We start from the raw sequence: 27,821 nt of genomic DNA on the forward strand, positions 1-27,821 counted from the left end.
CTCTGCAGTGTCACAGCAAAGGCTGTGACCCTAAAGGACTCTAAAGGCACACTGGCCCTGGCTGCAGTCAATGGCATTGCCACCTTTGGTCACTACACACATTCTTCCCAAGAAATGTGGGAACTGCTCTGAAAGCAACATGCACACAAATACCAGAGTCAATGTCTCAATAACAGATTATGCAGTTAGTGAATCAGTAGAAGCATTTTCTGCACACAATCTGTTAACATGGGATGTCTCTGCACATTGAAGTGCCCTCTTACATTTTCTGGGTCTTCCGAAATCTGCCTCTTTCGCTATCAGTAAAATTAAAAAAACAAACAAACAAAAATGTTTCACCTGCAGACTCAGCACTACCATTCCAACACAAACAACAGGAGATATTCCATCAGCTTGAATTCAGTTTAAACCCCCAAGTTAAGCAGCTTGACAAACCAGAGTCTTTAGGATGGTTTGCCATGACCATCGATTGATTTAACAGAAAATAAAAAACTAAAATATTTCCATGGACTAAACAATAAAAGGAGCATTCTATGAAGAGTCTAGATAGGTATCTTAAAATGAATGGAAGACTAAAATAAAAGAAATGTTATATGAAATGAGTATTTTCCATAAGGCTAGCACTTCAATCACAAATGCTTTGTAGCAACACAGTTAACTAAGTTTGTAGTTTATGCTTCTGATTAGAAAATAGAGTAGAGCAACTAAAATTATCTTGCTTATTAATTGGAATTTTGGGATAAAAATTTGGCAGTGCTCAAATACCCGAAAGCAATCCTTCCCTAAATATTTTCTATTCTGATTGTGCAATAACACAATTGCTGCAGCCCAACATTACAATTCTATAACCAATAGATAGAAGTTGCACACATGAATTGCTATTTAGATTTTATGTGCAAACTCTCCATTAATCAACCTTCTCCAAGGGAGGCACAGGAATTACTCAAGAAATGGATCAAACAGGACAAGTCTTCAATATTCATTTTCAAAAGCATAAATATTAACTTGCAATTTTGTAACTTCAAAACAATTTTAGTTTTGGTTAAACTTCTTAGTGGTTACTTTTAACAGCAAAAGGTAGAATTTTCTAGGAATTAATTTTATTTCTCTAAGTATTACAGCCTTTCTATAGGCTCTACTACAGCCTTTCCATGGCACAGCCCTTGCTAAAGTGTGCAACTGAATTTGGGGTGCAATCCTGCAATTTTGGGACAATTGGCTTACTAAAGACTGCAGAAATGGGTATCATTTTCATGTGGCTGGACCAGGATTGCATCTTTTAATGATTCCTGCCCTCCTGGATATCCCTTTTACAAAGCTGGAGATATTTTACCTCTAGGTCTCCTTTGGTAATGGATTCTTCTTCCACACGGAACTGAAGGTCTTCAACTTTCCTGTGGAGACAACTCATTAAAATGCAGGTAATTTTGGAAGCAAATGCTTTCAAGCTCACTTTTCAGTGGAAATCAGAAGGACAGTGACAACATTCCCACTGTAGCAGCAAACTGCCAGGAACATTAAGGAGAAATATCTCCCAGGAAGCATCAGAGGGAGGGAAACTTCTGTCCCTAAAACACTACCAGTGCCAAAGCAAGGCATCACTGCTCCTGCAGCTCTTAAGAGGGTATTTTGTATTAAAACCCTTTAAATCCTCGTTGATTCTCTCCTTTTGTCACCCTTCTGGATGATCTGAGGTGACCTAAATCAGCAGTTTGATCTCACATTCTATACATTCTACCATTCATGTAGGAAACTGTCAGAAATTCAGGACAATCCAAGCCATCCACAGGACTTCAAGATGTGACAATTGCATCGAAATTCCAGCACTGAGAAATGTGTCTGGGTCAGGATGAACAGCAAGATGCACAAGGGGAGCACAAGAAGAACATTAATTACACTCATGAGGACAGTTTGGGGTTACCTTTTCTCTTCCTCAAGCTGATTGAGGAGCTCCACTTTCTCCCTGTCAGCTGCCTCCACCATGGCTCGGAGCTGGTCCATTTTTGCCTCCATCTCCAGCACGTGCTAATCAGGAAGAGGAACAAAACCAAACTTTACTAAGCTGGGAAATACAGGAATTTTTTCCAAGTTATGTACCTGTACCTCAGTAACCAGGATTTGGTGATGGGCCAAGTGACAGGAATGTTATCAAATATGGCCATGAGCAAAAACTGCAGTGAAGTTCAACAAAAACGAGTTAAATTCAGCAGATCTGCTATCTCATAAAACCAAAGATCCCACAAGGGAGATCTCACAGGTATGGATTATTTCACTTTTAGCACATCACCTTTTCAGTAAGAAAAGCCCATTTTGGAGGTTAAGTCCATTGTGTTAACTCTGTTCCAGAGGAACAAAAACTCCCTCACCCGGTCGTGCCCATCGCGAACCAGAGCCAATTCCTGCTCGATCTCCCCGACGTGGCTCGTTGCTTTTGCAACTTCTGCCCTCTCCAGGTCCCTTTCTGCCAGGAGCTGCTCAATGTGCTGCTGCTTCTCCTTCAGGGCCTCCTGGAGGGCTGTGGTGCCCGAAATTTTTCTTGCATAGCGGGAAGAGGTTTCTGTCAACTTCACAAAATAAATGAGTTAAAAATCGTTCTGCACCAAGAGAAAGGAAGCAGGGGTGTAGTGGGCACCTCCAGATCCACAAACACAGGATTAGTAGAGCAAATGCTTTCTGTGACCTACTGCACCTTCTCCTTTTACACTTAAATGACCTCATTTTCCAGAATTTAACAGTGGCCACCACGTGTGGTCAGAGGAAGAGGCAGGAGGGATGAAGTGAAAATAAAAGGCCTCAGTCCAAGGTGTAGACTCACACAAAGGCTGGCTCAGGATGCTCCTAAGCATCTTTTTGCATCAAAAAAACAAAGGCAGCTTTCTAGCAAGCCAAAACCATCATGTCACTGTTTAACAGGTCATGATCTTGGGTCACCAGCAGCAGTCCAACACTTCCAAATGCTCCATGAAAAGCTTTGGGAACTCCCACCAGCATCTGGCACCTCTACCATGGCAAAAGCAGCCAGGATAAAGAGCAATTACCTTGACCTAAGCCAGCCCTACAGCTAAAACCTTGTGAAGAACAACAGCTGGTATATAAAATAAAAGATATGTTTCTATCACTTGGAATTAAATTACTTCTGGGAAAAGGATCTGGAATATTAAGTTTCAAGAATGCAGATTAAAATTAATCAGGAGAATTGCAGCTAAAATGAAACCAGGTTTTCCTTGACCTTGCCTCACTGAATGGAATCAGTACAAGAGAAAATTCATTATGGCCCTACCAGCTACACCCTCGTGAGTTCCTGAGCTAGGAGGGAAAGTAAATAACCTGAAATTACAAAGTAAAGTGAGCAATAGTTGTGAAAAAGGCAAAAAATTGAGCAAAAAGTTTTAGTTTTCTAGAAACTGAAGCAGGAAAAGTCTGCTGGGTCAAAACTGATTACAGGAAATCTCGTTTCCCCAGCAGCTTAACTTTTAAAGAAAAAGTCTCCGAATTATTTGTACAATCCTTTTAACTTGGATGGCCACCAAATGCTCCCACTGCCTGAGAAAGCTGGAATTTTAATTCCAGATATAATGGATTACAGCAGCTTTGTATTTTATGACCCAAATCATGCAAAATCCCTGGGACACAACAAAATAAGCAAACAGATTTTAGACACTCACAAGGTGTAACCTGGGGGATCACAGCACAGGGAATGAAGCACTTGGTTCCACGTGTTAGTGCTTTGATCCCAAACTAGAGGGCACTCTGCAGCTGCAAGTGCAACTTCCAGAATGGATTAAGTGATGGAGTGCCAGTGTTTGTGCCAAATAAAAATCCTTTTTGTGGCCAGGTATTAACCCTGGTGCCCTGACCGACTGCTGACCTCTGCTAATCTGCTTCAGTCCTGCAGCAGCAGGGGCAGTCACCTCTCTGGGCACCTGCTGGTCACTGGGACAGTGGGACAGGGAACCTGCTCCACATCACTGGCACTCACTCCCTCCTAATTAGATCTATCCAATGTGGTTTAAAAAAAAGAAAGGAAAAAGCTAGAGCGACTGTGGAAAAATCCAATTATTTCTATGTTTTCAATTACCATAAAAGAGACTTCTCAAAATTCAGCCTTCCCAGATTTCCATTTTACTGCTGCAACCCAAGATTAGGACATTTATGTAACAGAGCAACTTCAAAAGAATCCATAGTAAGTGTATTAGGTGGAATTAGTACTGTGTTAGATTTCACCTGAGCCACTGCACTTGGCAACACTCAGCCTTTATGAATTCACAGGATTAAAGCCAAATCTAAAAGAAAAGAAAGAGGCTTCTTGTCAGCAGAGACTTGGAAATTGCTCCTGCTGCATTTCTCAGCTGACTCATCTCTTGAACAGCAAAAGGAAATTTGGAACATTTTAGCCAACGTGAAGCTTCCTGCTTAAACAAACCGAGTGTGACATCTGGAAGCTTCAGAAAATGAATCAAATGCAGATTGCTGTCACAGACACATTTTATGAAAAATCCTTTCCTTAGGAATTTTTCCTCCTGAGAAGCTGAGAGGCCTCAGGAACAGAATGTGAACAATGGTTATCTGCTGCTGTGGAATGCAACAGGTGCATCTGGGATTGGCTCATGTGGTTGTTTCTAATTAATGGCCAATCACAGCCCAGCTGTCCAGACTGTCTCAGTCAGTCACAAGCCTTTGTTATCATTCTTTTTCTATTCCTTGCCAGCCTACTGATGAAATCCTTTCTTCTATTCTTTTAGTATAGTTTTAATATAATATAGATCATAAAATAATAAATCAGCCATCTGAAACATGGAGTCAACATTCTCATCTCTGCGAGCACCACCACAGACTGCAGCCAGAGAAATCAGTTGGCATCCTAAGCCCCTTTCTTATTGCAATCACTCTGTTAGCTTCAATTAAATATTCAACTCTTCAGCTGCTCTCCAGGGCTAGCTAAGATTTCCTTCCTTCGTGCATGCTTTCAATGAGGAGGAGGAGGAGGAGGAGGAGGAGCACCACCACGAGCCCCGCAGGAGCGGCTCTGCCGGGCTGGGCGGCTCCGGGGCTGGGCAGGAGGGGGAGCATGCGAAGGGAAAATCAGCTTACGAGTCCTGTGCGGCTGGGCTTGCTGCTTACGGAGGAGGCCACGGAGCTGAGCGAGCTCAGGGAGGAGGCGCTGGGGCTGCGCTTCAGGGCCGTGGGCGTGGGCAGCACCTTGCGCACGGCGGGCTTGGCCTTGGCCGGGGTGGTGGAGGGGAAGCCGATCTTGGTCACCTTGTGCACCGGGGCAAAGAGCCCGTACTTGGGCTGGCACTGGAAATACCTTCCAAGGGCAAAGCAAGCACAGCAGAGAGGGGATTAATTTCTTTTCTGGGTTCGTGGAGAGTTCTGGATCAGGAGTAGGAAAGTGTTAAAGGCATTGGAGTGCAATTCTGTTTAGCACCCGTTTGGGAAAGGGGCTTTGAGAGTCTCAAACAGCATGATCACATCAGACTTCAGAAATTCAGAGTAAACACTACTAGTGCCTAAAAAATTCCATTCTAGTGCCTTAAAAATTCCATTCAGATGCAGTTTTATATCCACAGCTTTCCCCTTCATCACATTCCTCTGAGCTGCCAACAGATGTGATGGCTCAGGGTTAAAAATAGAAATCAGCTTTTAATTAAATCAAGTAGTTTTATATTTTATTACATACATACCATTTATGTATATTTGATGATACAGAACATATATCTTTGGTTAAATACAGACAAAAGCCACTTATAATTTCAAGCTGTGATCACCTATGTTAAGGTGAGACAATCTTTGTAAAACCTCTTTTTAATGAGGTAAAAGACTGTTCCTTATGGCAAATGAGAAAGTTAAATTGTGATATGAATTAATGTCTTCTCATTGTGACTTATTGGAGGGAGCAGCTCCACTGCTGCCATCTCTACCAGGGGGCATCTGTTGGAACAGCAACTTCCAGCTCCTGGGATGCTCTAGGATTTTCCTTAAGCACAACTACTGGAAATCCAGAGGTTTTCTTAACTGAGCATTCCTTCCAAGCTGAGAAATCAAACAGGCATTTAAAAGAAGGAAATTGTGGTTTCCATTACCAGTCTATGAATAAAACTCACATGGGAGGAGAGCTCAGCTCATCCCACGAATGTGAGAGAAGTGTTGGCATCAGGGAATTGAAACCACTGCACACCAACCCTGCCCAGCAGCAGACAAGGCAGCTTTGGAGCCTCCCTCCCTCCCTCCCCTGACTGGAAATTTCATGGAAGATACAAAAACCCAAAAGAGAACACAGAGAAGGATCTGATAAAGTAACTCAGGGGTTGCACCAACCTCGTGCCAGCCACGGCTCCATCGTTCTTTCCCAGGGGCTCATCCAGCTCCACCCCACACCACTCTCCTTTTGCAAAGTCAGTTTCTCCCAGAAAACGCACGACTCCAGCCTTTGTTCCTCCAACCTAGAGCAGTGACAAACACACCTGCATTTAATGCTTCTCCAAAGAAACCACCAAATCCAGTGCAAAAGCTTGTGGTACAACCATGTTCACAAAGCACAGCAATGACAGAACCAGTTCTTATTTCAAGCTGTATCATTTTTTGTTTATGAGTTTGTATTAATGTTGAACAAATACTGATCTTCACAACAAAAAATATATTTAACAAGACATATATTTAACAAAAAATACATTTAACAGTCTAACCAATGTTCTGAAGGCAATAGGTTTGTGCTAGAGTTTCACATAAATTTCTACAGCAGATTAGGATTTCTAAGGTCTGTTTGCTTCTTATTCTAATTCTGTGAGGAAAAATAAAAGAAATTAAATGAGAAAAAATTCCTTTCATATTTTCTCTAAGGAATAATTCAGATAAACGACACAGTACATCCCTCTTGCATTTAAAATAACTGCTATAAAGCATGATACAGAGCACTTGGCAGCCCTGTAGATATAACCAGGGGAGAGAAGAATCATTTTATCTTTTCTTCACTTTCAAGAATAAAAAAATCCAACCCAAACACTCCTAAATGAAAGCCTAGAAAGCAGTGGCTTTCAAACTTCTCATATGAAATATTTACAGCCATTGCAATTACTGGCAATGTCTCTGAGCTACAGCCTTTGCCAATACCCAGGGGATGGAAGAATTAAATTAAGGGAAGAAGGAAAAGGTGTTGTGTGGCTGACACTTGCCAGGAAGAGCCACAGGATTCCTGCAGTTCAGGAAGACAAATGTTGTGCCCTAAATCTGTGCAATCTGTTCAGCCTGCAGCCAGCATTGTGAGAACAGGGACACGGAGTTGGAAACCTCTTCAAGAGATTGACAGAATTCCACATGGAAAATGCACCAATGGTTTGAAAATGTCCACCTGTGTTTCCCAGCACACCTTGTACAACCAGGGATATTGTGAGGCAGAGAGCTTGGCTGAAACCTCCTGATAAAGACTGTGCTTCTCCTTTTGAGAAACTAAAAAGCAAATTAGTATTTCATATAATTTTCACAGCAGACATTCTGTTTCTTGGGGGAAATTTCTTCCCAGGATTACAAGGGAAAAAATTTCTATTTCTTCCCAGGATTACTGGAGAACAACGAGCTCCTTGTGCTGTAAATGAAGGTGCAAGATCACAGCACAAGAGAAAATTCCCATTATTCCAGCTGGGAAGAGTTTACTGTGAGGTCACCTGTGAGGAATTGGGGACTTTACATCTCCACAGAGTCCCAAGTCAGTGGCCAAGAGCTGCCACACACATTTGTGCTCCAGGGGCAAGATGAGGCTTCAGCTGATGAGGAAAAATTGTCCCAATGCACACAAACCTCAGAAAAACAGGGAGAATAATGAACTTTTTTGGATATTATTCCAGCGAGAAAAGGAGCAGAAGCATCACTTGTCCACACTTAAGGTGGCAGCCTCTCCTCTGCCATTAGAGGCAGTTCTGGAACAAGCACAGGTCACCTTCAGACCCTGCTTTAAAGTGGCACTGTAGCAAATTATTGCTCTCCATGGAATAAAAACACCCAAAGTTTACAGTTATCAGGACAGCCTAATATAGTAACTCGTAGAACCTTTGGTATTTGGTGTTCTTGGCAGAGAACACACAAACAAGCTCTGGGTCTGGCTTAGGAAAAGGGAATTGTAACCACCCAAAGAGCTCCAGAGAATCCAGATCTCTGGCACAGCTGTGAGGAGGGAATCCATAACACTGAGAAAATAATCCCTGGGAAGAACTACCCCTGGAACTGAGGGTTCACCCTCAGACATCAGCTACTTTACTAAAGGGTAAATATCTTAAATACAGACATTAAAAAAATTAACTGCACTGTGAGTCCATACTGAGTTCCAAGTCCTCCTCCTCATTCCTTTTCTAGCAAGTCTGGGTAGGGGCTTTTGTCTCTTTAGGTGAAAAGACTGGTTAGTTGTGCTATTAGAAGCTATTTCCCCACTCAGTTTTGTTCTGTTTTCTACCTGAAAAAACAAGAGTTCAATCAGAAGAGGCTCTACAAACCCATTTAAGAAATGAGACAGGAAAATGAGAACAATGGCCTGGACAAGGAGCATCCCTTCAAAGGCAGCAGTCAGGTTTGGGGCTGCACAGAGAGGTTCCTCGAGCTCCTTCTCCACAACCCTTGGGCCAGGCAATGGAATTTTTTCCTGTGTCTGTGGTGATTTTTTGAAACAAACCCAAATTAATTACCCAAACACAGCCTCCCAGCACCTCTCCACAGGAAGGTGAGCGGGGTCAGTGAGGTAAGGGGTGTCTGGGGTGGAACAGGAGAAATCCATGCAGGGATTCCCAGGGACAGGACAAACTGCTGCCATCTGTTCCCTCCTGTCCACTCTGCACATCAACCCCTAGAGAGGGGATGCTGGCTCCAGGATAGCACAGGGTAAACTCTGGGCAGAAAATTCTTCCTTTTCTGGTTCATACCTTGGCCCTGCTCATCTTCTATGTTTATGGAAAAAAATGGGAAGTTTCTTATGCACAAAGTGGGAGACACAAGCTGGAGGGATCTGGCAGTGCCCAGGGTGCCCTGGAGCTGCTCCAGCCCCTGCAGTGACCCAGGGCTGGTGGGAGGCAGGAAATGCAGGAATTCAGGTCCCAGAGCAGATGGGGCTGCTCCACACCAGATTCCCACCAAGGGTACCCGTGGTACCTGGGTTATTTTCAACAGGACTCAAGGGAGGATGCCAAAGAATTTCTGCTTTTTTCCAAACCCAGTCCAGCTTCTTTGGATAATCAGCTACTCCATTTCTCTCTGCACATTCTGTGTGTCCTTACAAGAGCAGGAATTGGAGCACCCTGTGGCTGTAACGTGCTCAGAGAATCAGTGAAGGTCTACATGGGCAGTTTTGCTCAGTTTTAAGCAAAATCTTTCTAAATTTTAGCTTTAAAGAGAGCTCAGCCCTCCTTTATAAAGCCTGAGACTACTGAAGGCTTCCAATCATTGACAGACATCTCTCCCAAAAAGTGTATTTACCTCCAGCTGCAATTAGTACCTGCCTTGAAAAGAAAATAATAATAATTTATTCCCTTGGTAGTACAATGTGAGGTGCTACTGTACAAGACAGTGTGGTGAAGGCCTTTCATGATTAAAGTTGCTGTACATATACAGAATTAATAGTGCCATAAATGGGAAAAAAGATCCTGACATGATTAAACTCAACTGTTCCAACCAATATGAAAAAAGAATAAAGAATTGTACTTACAGAATATAGCATCTGTTACAGAAAAATTATTTTTAAAAATTGGGAGAATTACAGCCAAAAAAAGGTAAAAAACCCAACCCCAAACCAGCTGCATTTGCCAGCAGATCTACATTCCCAGTAATGCATGAAGGACTAAAATAAAAACCATCAGTTTCTAAAAGAAACAGGGGAAAAAATATAAAAAGGCCTCTGAAAGTTCTATGAAAAACCAGAGCACAACTAGCACAAAGACAGCTTTCCATGACCTTCTTTCATGCTAAGGCAGGTCACTAAATAATGGATGGAGAAAAGAAGTGCCAGACGTTTTCTCAGTCAGTTCCCACACTCCATGAGTCAAGCTGGAAAACACAAACTGCAATACTCCAGAGAATCTGGGTGAGCCTGCAGGTCATGCTGAGGTGAGGAATTTAGCTTGGAACTCACTAGAGTTGTGTCAAACACATGCAAAAAGGGATTAAATTCCATTTATCCAATTATACCTGAGCTTACATTAATTTGCTGCCAGGTAAAGTGAAAGAGCAAAATGGGTTTGGAAACCTGAGGTGGTGAAGAAGCTCCTGGTGAAAGGACAGGGGGATGAACACACCAGACCTTGTGAGAACCTTTGTGGAGCCACATTTCCAAAGATAAGGAGAAGCACAAAACAAATAACCCAGTGTAATCCAGGGGGAAAAAGAGAGATGGTCTAAAAAATGAGTGATCTGAGCAGTGCTGGTGGAAAAGAGGCCAGGCAGGCTCTGAACACTGGCAGTGGAACAATATCACTCATTCAAACCTGCCCAGAGAAGGTGAAAGGTGAATAACAACTGCTCTGTCTCCCATTCTGCCCACTTGTGGTGACTCCTGAAAGCATCTCTTGGGTATTTCTGCATTTTCTCTTGGGTATTTCTGCATTTTCTCTTGGGTATTTCTGCATTTTCAGGACAATTCAGCACCACAATGTGCAGCACTTGGCAAAGCAAAACCCACAGAGAGCCTTTGAAACACCTGGGATTCACTAATCAGGTTCTAATCAGAATCATCTTCCTCCTGTTTCTCCAGATTTAGTGGAGCTGCTTCCAGCTGGCAGCAGAAATGGTGTTTAATTGATTTGTTCACCCCTCCAAGGCCAGAGGGGACAGAGTGATCAGCTCCTCTGCTTCTCATGGAACAGGTCTGTACATTTTACCCAGTTCCACCTGTAATGAACCCTGTGACTGCACTGAGCTAATTTCTGTGGGGATGTTTCTGCAGCAGAGCTGATGTCCCTCAGGAAACACCCAAACCTGGACTGGATTTTGCCTGGAGTCCTAAACAGAACAGGGAAATCAGCACCACCAGGCACTCTATGAGATCATTAGCATTTAGAGAAGATTTGAAACCTTAGAAAAATAAGAGTGACTTCTGCTGTTTGCACTGATTGGAACAGGATTCAGACAAGCCTTGATCATGTGGATTCTGTGACATGCAAAGTTCTGTGAAGGCAAATTCAGCTTTTCCAGAACTGTGGGCAGAGTCTCCACCTTCTACTGGGCTGTTTCCATGGAACTTGGAAGAATTTGCTTTGAAACCTCTCCACTTCTACCCAACTTGGTTGCAGTCAACTTGCAAGCTCAAAAGCAAGGCCAAAGCGGGCAAAAACCCTCATGTGCAGTAAGATACACACTGTGCTACCACACAATCCTTCACTTCCAGAGGAAACAGTTTGGTAACTAAAGCTGACATGCTATTGAGGTTTAATTCATCCATCCAACTCAAAAGGAAACAAAAAAAAAAAACCCACCATTCTAACAGCAATTCCATACTACAAAAACCACATGTGAATTCATCACCACCACACACACACAAAAAAAGCAAAACCTAAAATAAGTAAATAAACTGTTCCTTCTCCCATCCTGTGCTGAAATGACTGAGGACAACGTGTTCCTGGATATTCCCCCTTGGGAAGGCAGGGAGAGGGGAAGGGAGCCAGAGAATCCCCACAGAAAAAAGGAATTCACGACTGCCAAGGCATGTGGGGAGTCACAGCCCCTGCCATTACAGCCCAGGGACTCACATGCAATTGGAATTTAAATAAGGAGTTGCCAAAAGAGGGTGACTCAGACAGGACTCGTGCCTTGTTTTAAGATAACTTTGACACCTGAGTTGTGAGCAGATAGGTAATGCCATGTCCTGAAAAATGCTTAAAAGTGACATTAAAAGAAAGCAGAGGTTTGCACAGGGAAAATCACCCAGGTGAGGAATTGCAAGAAAAGCCTTTGGACACCCCTTACCCTCAGATATTTGCTCCTACGTGGATTTCCTGCTGCAGCAGCCACTTAGCAAACTAATCTACATCATAGATCAGAGGAGGCACAGCCTAAGTAGTCATACATAAATATAAGAATGACTTTAATCCTTAACATGACAAAGCCATCAAAATAGCTCACAGTCACCTCAGCTCAAGAAGAAAGCAGAAGTGTGACTGAGCAGTTAAAATTGTCACATTTGATGGAGGAGGCTCCAGGGAAGAGCCCCAGGAGAGCACAAACCACTCACACGTTGCCAACTTCCACATTTTTCTTCCTTTTCCATCCTTGCCTGCATTGTGCCAAATACTTTTGCACTGTTTTAACTGCAACACCACCAATGAATATTTGTTCTCATAACAGTTAAATATTATCACAGACTTTTAAACAGGCTAAACTCAGAAGTGCATTTTCTATTGAGAAAGTTTGAGTAAAATCCAGAAAAAGAAAACCTTAAAAGCACCACAGTGACAATGCTGAAGGGAGAAACTCCTCTCTACATGTGAAGTTTCTTTTTCCCTTGGCTGCTTTTCAGAGCCCTGGAATGTAATCAGTTGACAGCCCTACGTCATGTTTACTTGCAGATAGGTTACAGGGGTGGAAACAAATCTGACAATAATCTCCTATCAGCCCCTGCCTGTTCCAGCACCACAGACCTTGGGAAGAAACAACAGAGCCCAGAGTAACTTACAGGCAGATCTGGAAAACAGGGAATAAAGTGAAAAGAGCTGTCACCCGTGCCCAGGGAGGACTCTGCAGAAAGGCCACATCAGCACAGGCCTGTAAATTGAGTTTGCATCTTTTTGTGACCATATGGACAGAGGCCGAGGTGCAGCTTTGCAGCTCAGCCCCAGAAGCAGCAGATCTGGCAGGCTGTGATGAAGCTGTAACTGGTTAAATGAATGAAAGCACTTTAATCCCTTGAGAAGCCTAAGACCCCTTAGGTTGATAAGATTGTTATTTATTTATTTATTTATTTAAAATACAGCATCTGGTCCCTTCAGGGAAAAGCTGACAACGCTGTCAAAGCTGCTTCAACTTTTGGTACTGGCAACAGTTGTCACAGGGAGCAGATTCCTCTCTTTGTTTTGTTGGGTAGCTCAGGGGGGTTTGTTTGTTTGTTTGTTTTTAAAATCAACTTTGCATTGGGCTCTTAAGAAATCCTAAGTGTGCAACACCAGGGCAAACAGGTTCTGTGGCCAGAGCTCACACAGGAAACCCAGACTGGCTGAGCCTGAAAGTAATTGTAATTTGTTTTCTGAATTGGTTTTCTGTTGTTCTTTCCCCATCTGGTTTAGCACCGAGCACTTCCACTGGCACTTAGTGCACAGCAATTCTTATTCAGAGCAGGTTCAAATGCTGGAGCCTGATTTTCAGCAGAGAAATCAACTGCAGTTCTGGCACTGTGTCATTAACCCCACAAAGGCTGGATGAGGTCAGTGAGGGAAGTGCAGATTTCCACATCAACTTTCCTGTGTTACAGAATCCCCAACTACAAGATCAGGCTGTCCAGGGTTAATGTTCTAACTGTTAAATCACATCCAGATTCCAGAACATACATCATGTCTTAAGAATGGAAATTATGCCTAATACAGAGCTGTGTGTATCACTCTTTGCATTAATAGTTCTTCTTTGGTTTAGCCCAATTTTGATTCAGTAAAAGATACATCAGTGCACCAAATGAAAAGCTGAATAGTGAATTACACATAAGAAACCCCAATTCTTTGATACATCCAAACTTACCTACCTACATTTTCAACATTCCCAAGTATGATCATGGTGGTTTCTTGTTAGTGAAAGGAAAACTGAGCACAAGCTTGCTGAATACAGCTCAGATACACTGGGATTGGAGTGAGACAGATTCATCATCAGAGATTCCCAAGAGAGCAGAGCACAGGGTGCTGTTGCAATTATTCATCTTTGAGGAGTAAACTACAGAAATCTAAAGGTTCTTCTCCACTAGAACATCCATTTAGAGCTGTAATAGTTCAGTGAATGCTTGTGTGTTCACTCAGTTTGATTTGCTTTTGATTTGCTTTGACTCCTCTGGAATCTCAAGCAAGAGAACTTCTAAGACAAGAGGACAATGGGAATTTCTCCACAATTATTATATTTCCCTTATGGGCATTGATGTCTACCATGAGTTATTTTTCTGATGTTTACAACTCAATTTAATGGCCTGGAAATGTCTTCTTCAAATTGAGGGGAAAAGCCAGGCAAGGTTGTAGCTGATTGCTGTATTTTTCTGCAGGCACCCACAGCTGACATATCCAATACCTTGAAGCACTGTCTGTGTTGATGTCAGTGTCTTTTTAATATCCAAGGTCTTTTGGGAAAAGAGGTTTTTCTGCCCCCTGACAAAGCAAGGCTGCTTCTTTTTATCTCTGTCTCTCTAGCACTGTTCAGCCTCACAGGAGATGCTGTGAGCCAGCCTGGTCTGGAGAACACACAGGTGATCCCCTCCAGCCCTGCTTGCTTTCTGCACTGGAATTTATTTTCTCTGGTATTTCTTTTCTCTGAGATTTTTTTTTTCCCTCTGGAAATTTTCTTTCTTTTACTTCTCTGGAATATCTTTTCTTTAACTCTGAATAAGTGTCCCAAGCAATCTGTATGTAACCACTATTCTTACTGATGTGAATGAAGGAAAGATCTGTGGGTACCTGTCTTCATAACCAAATCAATCAGGGTATATTCACTGGAAGCTTCCTTTATTATTAACCCTTTATATTTGGAAGATATTTTGAAGATCTTAGCTCTCCTGTAGAACTTTGGGAGGACTCTCATATGGGACCACTTAGCATTTGGTAATTCTATCTTAACATGTACAAAAGACTGGTGAAACCACCAGAGATCAAAGGAACAAGAAGAAATCCCTGAGGCATCTTTTCTCTGCACACAAAACAATCCAGGCCACACACTGGAGCTTTAATCACCTCCTCAAGACTCCTTTGCTCCTAACAGCCTTTAACCAAAGCACCTCACCCCAGCACCACTGGGGCAGGAGTTGCTGGGATGGTGCAGAAGCCAACCCGAGGAGTGGCAGCTGCTGTTCCTGGAGAGGGGCAGCATGAACATCTCTGCAGGAGCAGCAGAATGCTCCAACAAAGCTGAGCTGCTGGGAAAGCCTGAAATTGAACCCAACATTTCAGGTTCAAACTTGTGCCCAATTTGCATCTGTGTAATGTGAAAAGTTGAGATGTGAATTAGTAAACACTGTCTGAGTGGCCTCTTGTTCCTTGCTAGTCCAGACTGGGTAGACAAAAAGAGCTGTAAGATTTTGCCTTTTTTTTTGTTGAAATCCTCTAAACCCAGCCAGTTACCACCAATAAAAAGAAACTTGAAGCAATTTAACTGATCCACTCAAGGTAACTCCCATTAAGGACTTTAGAATCCGAGTTAGAGGGGAAAAAAATGAACAGATTGAAATAGTTCATTCCACACCCTGAGATCACCCACTAAGATCAATGAAGTTGGGGCCTGCTGATGTCCATTCTGGAATGTAATCTTGGCTGATGAGCTGTGCCTTACCCATCCATCAATCTGCCCTTCAGGATGTCATTTTCCAATTAGCTGGTTTAATAGGGCTCCCAAATGAGCTTTTGTCTATCATAAATTCATTGTTTTGAACTGCAGTTCCACACTGCTGGAGGCTCCCTGTTCTCAAACTGTAATTCCCCACAGCTGTTCTCTCCCTGTGTCCATGAGCACCAAAAAACCTTCACAGAATTCTCAGAGCAGTTGGTGCAAGCTGCAGGAACTGATGGATGGTGCAGCACTGAGCCCCTCCAGCCCTGCAATGGTGTGGTCAGGCTGGAACTCTGTGACACCACTTTGTCACTTAGAGGGGAAATTTCTGTGCTGATTTGGGACTGGAAACATCCCCCCAGCCCTTCATCCTCTTGGGTATTACTGAGGAGGGGCTGCTGTGAGCATAAATAAAACCCAAGGGATGTGGAGCAGGCCAGGTGAATTTGTCCCTCTGCTGGAGCAGGAGTGGCTGAGCAGTGACACAAGTGCCAGCCAGGTCTCTCCCAACAGCTGGTGTTGGTTGGAAGCTCTGAGGACAGCTCCCAGAATTACTCAGTTACATCTCAACTCTACAGTTCAGTGCTGAGTTCAGTGCCAGGGAAAAATATATTAACAGATGAATCAATTATTCAGCCAAGCTCAGAATTATTTGAACTAAGCTGGCCACTTCAGATATTTACATCTGAATTATTGTTAGACATGCCAGCAGAGGCTGGGATCTACTACAAATAATCAGCATGGGATCCCAAAGGATTGAAAAAGAGTAAACAAGGATCCTGCCCCTTGAACATTCACATTCCTGAGTGTCTTATACTGGTGTAGAAATTATAGTTATGCATCACCAACATACTGTGCTAGGAATTACCCCAAAAAACCTCAAACTACAATTTGGTGATTCACAAGGAAGACTTCAGGCAAACAGAGGTAGTAGAGAGGATGAAATATTAAGTTTAACTTGTCCTACTTAACAATTTGGGACCTTATTATTATCAAAGTGTGGCACTTAGGATGTGCTGCTTCTGCAATTTGCACTAACTGGACACAGGGAAGGCAGAGTGATGCCCTCACAGCACCAGAGCATTCTCCCACAAGGGCTGACACAAGTCCTTGAGGAAAAGGCAAACAAGAGGTTAAAGCCCTGATGTTGTTTGGAGGACAACAGGGCTCAGTCTCTGACAGAAATAGCCAGGGATAAACCACAAATCTTTGTTTCCATTGGCACTCCAAGAAAACACATCTCAGCCCAAATCCAGCTGTCAGCCAACCCCTGCCCTCACTTCACCTTTGTCTCCTTCTTCAACTTGGCCCTGTGTGTTTTAAGCTCTTCTTAAACAGAAAGAGGAGGCAAATTCTTCCTTCAAAGATACAATAAATTTAATTAAAATATCAATCCGCCTTCACTGCAGAATTATTTTCTAGTGGGGCAGTGCAGGACTAACAATAAAACTCAGGGGATTTTTTTTCTATATAATGTCCTTACAGTAACTCCAGGAATGTTTCTATGCCAGGATACTCACACCTGCCTCATGGAAAGTCTAAAATTGTATCATACATGAGAGAAGATTGTATCAAAATAAGAGAGAGAGAAATCTTTAGCTTAATAATTCACTGGAGTAAATCAAACCTAAAATCAGATTTCTGTTACAGTGATCATAGATCTGGTGAGCATACAAGGATCATTCCAATTATATATAAAGGCAATATAAACACTCTTTAAATTAAGAATACAACATACACAACCAACCACCAGTTTTCAGATAATAATTTTTTAAAAAATGTTAAAACTAACAACTCCCTTTTAAAAAGGTGAGATGATACAGTGACAGAAGCATTTAGGGCTCTGAATTCAGGAAGGGCAGCCAAGTAACCTGGCACATCCCCAGGAGCACACAGAATTCCTGGCTGATCAGTGGCATTATGAGACTGCCTCTGTTCCTGCCTAGCACCACTCAGGAACAATCAATTATTGAACTATTTGCTTTCTAAAGGCACAGCCCTGCACAGGGCACAAGACCTGCATGGAGATCTCACAGGCTTGGTTTGAATTTAGCATAACTGGAGCTCTTGAAGATACAGAGAGATAAGCTACAAATATGTTGATAAACACTATGTTGTGTTTTAAGCAGTGGCAAAACATAATAGATTAAAACCTGCCAAAAGAACCATTTTATCTTGCTTCAGCCAAGATATTCCCACAGCATGCAAAGAGCTTGTTTACAGAAGACACTAGAAAAAGAAAGCTAGGGCATGAATTTACCTTATCTTGACCAAGGAAATGGCAGAAAAGTTTGGAATATTAGCAGAAGTTTTAATTCATCAGTCAAAAGCAGCCAGGGAAATCTTACCAGCACTCGATCTCCAATTTTGAGCTCCCTTTCTCCTTTCTTTAGTGATCCAGCTTCTGAGAGGTTTGATATAGATTCACTGGCAGTTTTGGACAGATTGCTAATCTGAGAAGGAGTTGCATGTTCCTTAGCAGCGAGGGGGGTTTTCTGTGGGATTCCTGAAGGGGGAAGCGCAGCGGTGGATGAGGACACGGCGCTGGCGGCTGATGTGGACGTTGGGGACGTGGCTCTGGAGGCGTGAGCTGTCTGGGTGCCGTTGGCTTCGTCCTCTGTCAGCACTTTCCTGCTGAGTTTGGAGGGCCTGGTGAAAATTCCCCTGAGGGGCTCGCACTGGAAATAGCGAACCCCTGCCACGGAGCCGTCGTTCTTCCCGATGGGCTCGTCCAGGACAATCCCTGCCCACTGCCCCGGGGCAAACTGCGTCTCCCCCAGGAACTGGATGAAGCCGGGTTTGTTCCCGTTGACCCAAACGCGCTCCCCGACCCTGAAATCATCCACAAACTCCTCGTGGGCATCTGCAGGGGCTGTGCTCGAGGTCTTCTCACTGGGAGCTGCTTTTTCTGCTGGAGCTGGAATCAAAGCACAATGAGAAACAACAGCAATCAAATACACTGATATTCCAGAGAGCATCACTACTGAGTTTCGATGTAACAATGGCCCTACTTAGGGGATCACAACTCTTAATCTTCCTGTGTAAATGCTCTAATCACTGGGAAAAAAAATTCAAAATCTAAGGACAGAGACACTGAATTTAACGAAGGTTTTTGTAACGTTGGTTTTGTAACAACAAAAATCACAGGTCTGACTTCAAAACCTCCCAAAGCATTTCTATCATGACAAGGTTTGAGGAAAATTGATTTCCAATTAGTAACCTTTAGAGGTTTTTAAGTTCTACATGTAATTTTTTTAAATCTGAAATACAAGCAAAAATACATTGGTGTCAAGAGTAAAAATAGTGTATACTAGAGCATGCAAGGTACTTTTTGTCAGAAGATGAATGAGATATTTAACTGTTCCTTACCAGCAGCAACAGGTGCAGGTGTTTTGAGCAAGGTACTCCCGTGCTTGATGGTCTTTGAAGGAGCCTTCAGTCCACTTGGTTTTAACATACTCATCTTTTTGCAATTATCCTCCTTGTTCTGTAGCAACTATCTTTTTCCAAACATGGAGAAAATATATTGTTCAGGCTTTTTCAACTCTGGAATAAACCTGTATATAAAAAGATCAAACATGAGCAAAGCTCAGTGTTAACTCCTGCAGAAGGGATTTCTATATATACACAATCTGTGTATGAAATGCATTATAAAAAATGCTTTCCAGTAGCAACCAGCAGCATTTGAAGGCCATTTCCTATTAAAACCTAAATCATCAAAAGAACTCACTTTGTTGAATGCTGCTGTATTTATCTTGAGATTTAAACCAAAAGGCTTTTTTAACAAAGAAAAACAAAGCCCTTAACAGCATAGCTAACATTACACATAGATTTAACTGCTGCACACACACAACTGCTTTCAGTCATATTTTTTCCAGTGTTGCAACACCCCAGCAAAACCAGCTTGAGCCTAGAGAAATAACAGCAACAGAAATCAAGAGAGCCAGGAGTTTCAGGATAAAAGGAGTAAAGTTTCTAAGAGGCTGGAGCTGAAAAGCTTAAATTGTTGAAGAGTTACATGATGACAACTGAAAAGCAAGGAGGCACCTGGGCTCTCAGTGACCTCAGATCACAAGAGCGGCTGCTCGCAGTCCCCGGCGGTGCCCCAGCTTAGAGGAGGGACTCTTCCCAACGTTGCTAGGATAGAACTTGGAAGGCAGCTCCAAGCTTTTCAGGGAACTGTGTTTTGCCACAGGAGGCATCTTCTTTCTGATTACAAGAGCTTCAGAAAGGCTTTTTCATCTCTAATGAAAATTCTGTATATTTTTTTTTTACCTCGAATGCGAATTCAAAGCCGAACTTCAAGGTGACTGCTCTCCCTTTCTTCAAAGGAATAAACTATTCTGTGTGAACACAGCTTGGCTTTGTGCTGACTTTTACACGAGGCACTGCCAGAACAGCTACACCACTTCAGCAGCAGCAGCAGCAGCAGCACACAGCTCCACAAAAAGCTGAAGGGGAGAGGGAAGGGGCAGGCAGCGAGTTTGCTGCAGCGTTTGCTCAGAACTCGTCAAAGCAGCAGCACAGAGCAGGTCCCAGTGCTGCCCCTCACCCAGCACCTGCCAGGACTCAAACGTGGGCAGTGCAGCCTCCAGTGCCCAGGGCTGCACACTGGAGCTCAGCAGCCAGGTAAAGGTAAAGCAAAGCTGCCAGGACAGACAGACAGCTCTGCTGCAGCAAGGAGAAGAAACCAATCCTGGATTTGTGTAGCAGGCTGAGATTTATCCCTCCTGTATTATGAATTATTAATCAGTGTTCCTAAAAATCAATTCACTGCTTTGTGAACCTCAACACCAAAGTGAAACATCCCTTATGTTATTTCAAGACCTGCCATGCCAAATTCAAGGCATTTTCTAAGTCTGCAACAATGTTACATTTTAAAAAGCATGAATAACTACCTTGGATGTAATTGTGTTTGCCCACAATTTAAGTTCTGCTCCATCAAAATGATGAAGTGCTGGGAAGATTTCTGAACCTTTTTTTTCCTAGTGTTGCCAGAAGTTTGTCACTCACCTGCCTGCAGAGTTATGGCTGCATCCTGCACATTTCCTTACCCTTCCTTTTAGAAATCCCCTAAAACTGCACTTTGACCTGACACACCAAGGGCCTGAAAAGTCTTTTTTTCTCCTTAACAAATGTACTCCCTTCCCCAGGCTACAGGCCCTATTCCCTCCTCTCCAACTCCAGAATCTCCATGCTCACCTCCCTTACCTTCCTCAACCCATCAAAATCCACAAAACACAAAAACTGTTCCAGATCAAGAAGGATTTGGTACAAACACAGAAACAGGGGAAGCATCATGGCCAGTCCTTTTTAGTTCAGTCAGTACCAAGGACCCAACTGATGGAAGTTTGGGCCAAGGGGAATCCTCCTTGAGGAAGGTTTCTCCTGAAGCCTGGAAGCTGGACCTGGTCCCCAGCACTCTGCCATTTTTCCCATCCATCCCCTTTTCTGTGGCCCCCAGACCATTGCAGCCCCAGCACAGCTGCCCTGAGCAGGGCCAAGCACAGCACACACTGCATTACCACCCAAATGAGCCTTTGCCAGTTTCAGTTAATTATTTATTAATAGATGCTTCACAAGCCCCTGCTCCACAGAAAGTTAGAATGTTCTGCCCTGCATTTCTTGGCTCAGGGTCCTCATTCAGAGTTTAATCTTGCTCTCCACAGTCATGGGTTATGTATTTGCTGTGTCATTTGCTTTTCTCAACACACAGGCCTTCAATTAGGCCAGAAGTAACACAATCCCTCCTGTCCTGGTTTCAGAGTTACTGAAATTGTACCTGAATTCAGAAAAAATAAAAGCTAAGATGATAGGCAACACTTTTTCATAACTGACTGCCTCACTGCAATGGTTAAAATGCAAATTTTGGTCTTAGGGCCAGGGCCTTTGGAACAGCATTGCCTAATGGAGCTCATAAAACACATAAATTTGCATCAAGTGATTTTAAGCATTACATTCCAACATATCCTAACAGGCTCCAGATGTCAATGATCTCACTTCAGTGCTCATAGAAGACAGCAGCTCACTGCTTGTCTCAATTTGTTCTTTCCTCCCTTCAATCTGACTTGGCTCTCCTCAAAAAGGATCCTTATAAGCAATAGACAAAAATATTACTGTGTCCCCAAAATATCCTGTCAGGAACCTAAGGAAAGGTCCAGAAAGCCTCTGATAATATATTCCACTGAAGTGTTCTACCAGTAACAAAACTGAGCATAAAAAGACATTTTAAGCACAGGCTTTGCACTTGTGCCATTATTGGAAATACATGACTACACACAATATGAATTTTAACTGATTAATGATATCATTACTTTTTATTTATCTTTTAAAGACCTCTAAGTATTGCATGGATCAAGGAACAAGTTGAGAACCATTGGTTTAAGTAAATAAATCCTACTAATGTGCTATGTGATAATAATCTTCACTTTCCTGAGACAAAAACAAGCTCAGCACAAGAAGCACAGTTTGAAGTCTCTGCCTGAACTGCATTTCTCAAATACCTGTTTCATACTTGTTGTCCAGCTGCTGCTGCCAAGCTTGAGGGAGCTCATGAATCATTCCTCAAATATCTGCAGTTTAGAGAAAGTAACTTGGAATTCTGAACCTGGAGAGATTCCCCTGCAGTCCATGAGTTACTCCAAGAGCTCTGGTCCTACACAGTTATGAACACAACTCCTAAAATTACTGCAGCCTTAAAGCTAAAGCACATAAACATGTTCTCCATGATTCAGATCCAATTCCTACAGCTCCACAGGTTGTATTTGCAGGCTGCTGGGCTGTTATTACACTCCTGTAAAAATTGAGTATATATATTTACAAAAGCACTGAATAGTTTCAGTTGAATTGATAAGCTTTTGAAATTCATACCTGATTTAAAAATACAACCCCATTTTGGCTTTGAACAAAATCAATGCCTTCTCCTTGCACTGCTCTTGCTGCTTGCTACCTCTTGAAGAATATTTCTCTGTGTGTGCAAGAATGAGCCAGATCAGAGCCAAACTTGTGGGGGATTCTGAGGGGAGCAATTCCTGCACTGCAGGTGCACAAACTGACCAGAGTGGGACATGCACAGCAGCATCCTCACAGGAACAATTCTGGAGGGAGAGGCACAAGAGGAGCTGAATCCTGCAACAAAAATCCTCCTAATCCTGACTCTCCCTCTGTTGCATTCTGGGTCTATTGGAGAAATTTCTTACTGGACACCCAAAAATCTGAATAACCACTCTGCAAGCTATGGATTACATTTACAGTGAAATATTGCAGAGCACACAATATCCACTGTAAAAGTCTCACTCAGCTTCAAAGCCAGTCCTGCCCAGTTCCAAGTTGCTAAACCAGAAGGATGGATTTGGAAGCTCTCATGTACTCACTTTACAGAGCCTCTCTGGAGTGATGCAGCACTCCTGGCCACTCCCTACTTAAATACAACAATTTTGGAGCAATGCACTCACATCCAGGTCTCTCTGCATTGATCCACCAAAGCCAGACAGTGAAAAGGCAAATGAACTTCTCTGTGACCCTCATGCTCCTGCCCTACTGCAAATCCCATGTGTTTTGTCAGCTCTGATGCATTTATTGAATGGGCAGCAAGCTCACACTGAGGCACACCAGAAAGCACCGGAGGCATTTGTTAACAAAGAGAGGCCCAAACACAAAATGTGGTGGGAGTGAGGTGAGGAAACAAACACCTCTGAGGGCCACTGGCACAGCAAACTGAGCATCTGAGCTGGGCCAAGCTTCTAACTGCACTGCTCAGGGATTTAGAGGCATCCTCAGGTATCAGCCACATTGAAATGAAGGTGATTTAAGAAAGAATTTATATAGCAAACAGAAAACAAATAGAATTAAGAATTTAAGATTTCAATACAAGAGCTGGCATTTGGAAGTCAATGTTTGATTACTCATTTAACACACAGCAATTAGAGAAAGGGAGCATTTAAAAACATGGCTTCAGTTTCATTTTGTCTTCCAGAAACCATTGATTTTTCTGTCAATTACTCAAGTCATGTTATGATGTGAATATAGCTTTCAGATACAGCACTACTAGAAGAAAAGACATTATTTAATTCAATGTTTGTTATGCCAAGTGCCATGAAAACATATAAACATATTTATTTGGGTTACTATGCTCTGCTTAGTGCCAACATCAAAACATGACACTGGTACCTGCACATCAAACCAGTGTTTTGTACCTCACCCTTAAAGGTAGAAAAAAACTGCATTTATAACTCATCTGATCAGGTAGAAAATAACAAAAGAAATTCAGACTTTTCAGATCTGTTGTTTGCAGGTACTGGAACAGGAAATAACAATTTTGTAAGGAAATAAACAAGAAGATCTCATAACTTCCACAGGGTCCTTATGTCATTCTGCTTTCCAGCCCAATCCAACAGAACCATCACAGGAATTCCAGAGTCAACCCTTCACAAGGGCAAACACTTACTCTACAGAAACCTCAAAGCCACAGTTTCTTATATTCTGTTTTTTAACATAAATATGGATTTTCCTAGAGACAGACTCTTGAAGAAGTGCATCTCTATTTAATTTAACCAGGCATAACTCTTACATTACAGAACAAAAGCAATTCCTGTTCTTCTGAGGTGCCCTCACAGCAGCAACCAGGGTAACTCCAGGAAATCAGTAGGGCTTTAGCCTAACCCAAACACAGTTTGCTTTTGCTGCCATAATAACAGGAGCCCAAAGCCTGCAGGAATTTGGGAACTTTGCCCACTGGGATGACACAGCTCCTCTGACAGCGGCACTGATGTGATGAACTCAGCCTCAAAGGAAGAGTGGCAAAAACCAAGAGAAAGTGAAACAGAGCTGTCCTATCAGTGGCAGAGGGCCTGAAAAACCTTCAGCTCGTTTTTGCAGGGCACTGGTTTGGATGCACACTCCTCAGTGTGAGGCAGGCAGTGTGTGTCAGTGAGAAGGAGCAGGCAGGGATGGTCCCTGAGCAGTCCCAGGGCTGTAACACAAACACTCAGCCTTGTCAGCACTCATCCCACCATGGAACCACTGCCTGGGGCTGAGGACATCCCAGAATAACCCAAAGAGCTCAGAGATGCAGAGATGTATCTCTCTGCTACACTAGAGGGACTGGGGAAGGATGTTTGGGAATCCCAGAGCCCCACAGCACTGGCCCTCATTAAGGAACCCACAGCTCAACCAGCAACTTCAGGTTTATTCCTTAACTGAAATCAACAGCAGAAGTTGTGTTTCTGTACTGGAACTGTTCTCTGTGTGAGTTCACAGATCCCAGGGGATTCAAACCAAAGATTTTAGATCATCTTTCAACATCAGCCAGGCCTGCACACAAATCTATATTTCTCCTTTGATTTTGAGCTGCTGGGTGATTTCAACTAAATAAAAAGAAAAGGCAGGAGATCTCTAATAAAAATAAATCCTATTGCTACAAGTTTCACAGAAGCAGGTGAACCAGGAGGAGGGGGAGTTGTGTTTAAAGAGCTGAGTTTCTCCCAGTACCTTTAGAACAACTGATTTCTGAAGCAAACTGGCCATCAACACATCTGGCAGCAGCAGGTTAGCAGTTTACTGGGAGAGAATATAAACCTTGAACTTAATACAGTTAGGAAGGCAACCATTATGAGACCCAAAGCCACTGAAAATTGGTTTCAGGGAATTTAGCTGAGCTGCTAAATAAGATACAAGGCTGTTTTCCCACCTTGGGAAGTGCAGGATATTTGCTGCAAATTGTATAAACAGGATTGTCCCAGCACATGCCAGGGACAGGGAAAGGTGGGGTGAGTTTTTCTAACTCAGGAACTGTTCTAAGAAGATGAATCAGATCAAAGATTGTAAGAGGCTTAGGAAACCATCAGTCAGATATTACAGCACTGCTATGAGGAAGGTAATTCATCAGAGCTTCTGCTTATGGATTTTAATTCTGCATCAAGGACATTTCAGTCACCCTTTTTTATCATTCTAGAACTTGCTATGCTCATTCAGATTCCCAAATGCCTCAGGATCCTCAGGGAAGAAGCACTGAAACACAGACTGTTGAATATGAAGCACAAATGTAAAAAACTATTTTGGGCCATCAATTTGTGAGTAATTTTTTCTCAATCTATTTCTATTTCAAACACAGCCTGATCAGTCCTTTTAAAAAGATTCTGCCTATCTTTAATTAATCAGGAAGAGCTGATAATTGTTAATATGATGCAAACCCTAACACTCCAAGTTGCCACTGTGCACAGAGATTATAAAAACATTTCTGCTCTGGTCTATTAAAAGATCAGAAAGCACATGATCCTCCCTTCTCAGCACATCATTCCCTACAGAAGGAGTCAAGGATTGAGGTGTGGAAAAAGTTCCCAACCAAGTAAATAATTGCCACCTCTTCTGGTAACCCTGTTGTCATCACTTACCAATTTTCTTACATTTTTCCCAGGAAATTCTTGTCTTTCTCCAAATGCCTCCATTTCATGAAGAAAGAACAATTTGTTTGACTGTCCACACTGCCTTCTGTTTATGATAATGCACTTCAGCCATCCCAGTAAGTGCCATCAGGATAAAATGATGACTTTGGAATAGCAGAGCCTCAAGTTTAAGTTATTTGGGATCTACAATCTCAATTTTGAGAAAGAAAACATCATCTCCCTTCAGCCTCAAGCCCAAAGCATTTAAAGGCACAAAGGCTTCTCCCTAATACAATCACAACCCAAGCAACTGAAACAAAGATGCTGCTTTTTCTAGTAAGGATTGAATTTTGCCAGACTTGGGTGAAACTGTAACTGTTTCACACTGGGTGAAACCATCAAGCCAGCTCCTGTTTATAGCTCAGCCTTTGAAATGAGCACCAGGAGTGCTGCATGGCTGGCAGAGAGCACAAATTCAGAACTTGGATAAATGCTGCTGTGATTGAGGGGATGCTGCTGCCAAGCAGAGCAGCAGAATGAGAGTGTCAAATAAGCTGATTCTATACAAGACTGAGTTTCTCTCTCTGCCTTGCAATTTCCCCTCATAATAAGCTAAAAATACAGACAGTAGGATTATAAGGATCAGGAAAATGAATAGCTTTTAATGCTGGTTCTTCTGGAAACAGTGAAGACATATCTTACACATTAAAAGAATGTATGCTACTATTTTTATGAGTTTTTACAAATAATTAATGAGACGTTCCACGTGGAAAAACTTAGGTTGGTGTTAAAGCACAAACTTGTGCAGCCTGTCCTTAGATGCATCTCCTGAATCCTTCACAGCCTCTTGGGGGGCAGGAGCCAGTACCAGATTTGTATTTCTAAGGGGCAGGCACAGAGTGCAGCTTCACTCTACAAAAGCAAATGGATGTGGAGGGCAGACACCTGCACAGGCAGGAGGTGTTTCAATCATTCAGGAGCTGCTGGTGCACACCAAGGCAATGGCTGCCCCAGCAGACACTGGCATGGGGCTGAGAGCAGCTGAGATTACAGCTAATGCAGTATAAAATTGCCTTTCATGAAATAACAAAACACCAGCCATCTGAGGCATTTCCAAACATGCTGCTCCAATAAGGATTCCAGTGAGTTACTCTTTATACATGCCAGCAGAGCCAGTAGTCCCTAAGGAATGCCAAAGGATTAAACAAGAGCTGCATTCATTCATGGTTGTCATGTTCAAACATTAGAAATCTTGCATTCAACATACACAGTTAACATTTGACCCGAGTGTTTTAGAAAGAGAAAGAAAAGCAGCTCTGAAAAATCATATTGGCAAGGCAGAGCTCTCTATTTCTTTTTAAGGAGGATCTATTTTGATATATTCTCAGTCCCTCCCAAGAAAAACTTTACCAGGGCTAAGAGATAAAGGGAGGAACACTAAATGAATTATGCAATCTGCCCAAGCTGAGTAAATAAAGGCTGTCCTGGCCATCCAGGTTCAGAAGATGGCAAACAGATACAAGCTGAAAGTCAGACAGGAAATCTTCAGGAGCTCTAGGAAGTTGTAGCAATCAGCAGAGAGAGCACTGCTCCTTCCTACAGTGCAATCACACGAGGAAAGATGCAGCTTTTCCCCACAGAATACATCTGGAACGAGCCCACAGGACAGCTGGGGTTCTGCCCTCCCTACAAAGCTGAGATCTTCTCTTTAAGGGAAACCATACAAATGATGTAAAACTCTTTTTTGCCAAATAGAATCTCCCTCTTGATCCCTAAAGATATGGACATTTAAGGTCACATTCCCAAGCTTTTCTGCTTCAGACAACTCATCCCTCTCCCTTCAGTACACAGAAACTGTAGTGCACAGTACAGCTAGAAAATCACCCAGCATGTATACAAGGACTGGGCAGGAAAAGAACCCTGAAATCTCGTCATTTTACAGCAAGAACTAACAATGCTCAG

At 42.7% G+C, this 27,821-nt stretch overlaps 1 protein-coding gene across 9 annotated transcripts in view; it reads right to left on the reverse strand.

The window, feature by feature from the left end:
• The window catches only part of LOC139598561 (CAP-Gly domain-containing linker protein 1-like), a 58,661-nt gene that overhangs the window by 29,210 nt on the left and 1,630 nt on the right, over positions 1 to 27,821 (reverse strand). For 6 of the 9 annotated variants that reach the window (XR_011681946.1, XR_011681943.1, XR_011681940.1 and 3 more), the window contains exons 2-9: positions 18,847 to 19,034; positions 17,826 to 18,394; positions 6,319 to 6,443; positions 5,092 to 5,308; positions 2,367 to 2,564; positions 1,922 to 2,025; positions 1,334 to 1,394; positions 264 to 296 (exon numbers count right to left, since the gene is read on the reverse strand). Coding sequence is in view for 2 of the 9 variants with exons in the window: in XM_071445086.1 (XP_071301187.1) it covers positions 264 to 296; positions 1,334 to 1,394; positions 1,922 to 2,025; positions 2,367 to 2,564; positions 5,092 to 5,308; positions 6,319 to 6,443; positions 17,826 to 18,394; positions 18,847 to 18,940 (1,401 nt within the window). In the remaining 7 variants the exon portion in view is untranslated. The remainder of the gene's footprint in view (positions 1 to 263; positions 297 to 1,333; positions 1,395 to 1,921; positions 2,026 to 2,366; positions 2,565 to 5,091; positions 5,309 to 6,318; positions 6,444 to 17,825; positions 18,395 to 18,846; positions 19,035 to 27,821) is intronic. The other 3 variants (XR_011681945.1, XR_011681944.1, XR_011681942.1) reach the window with 1 other exon arrangement.

Source organism: Agelaius tricolor, unplaced genomic scaffold (assembly GCF_023055355.1).
Source record: "Agelaius tricolor isolate 1412-34295 unplaced genomic scaffold, bAgeTri1.0.p SCAF_20, whole genome shotgun sequence".
In the NCBI taxonomy this organism is placed as follows: Eukaryota; Metazoa; Chordata; class Aves; order Passeriformes; family Icteridae; genus Agelaius; species Agelaius tricolor.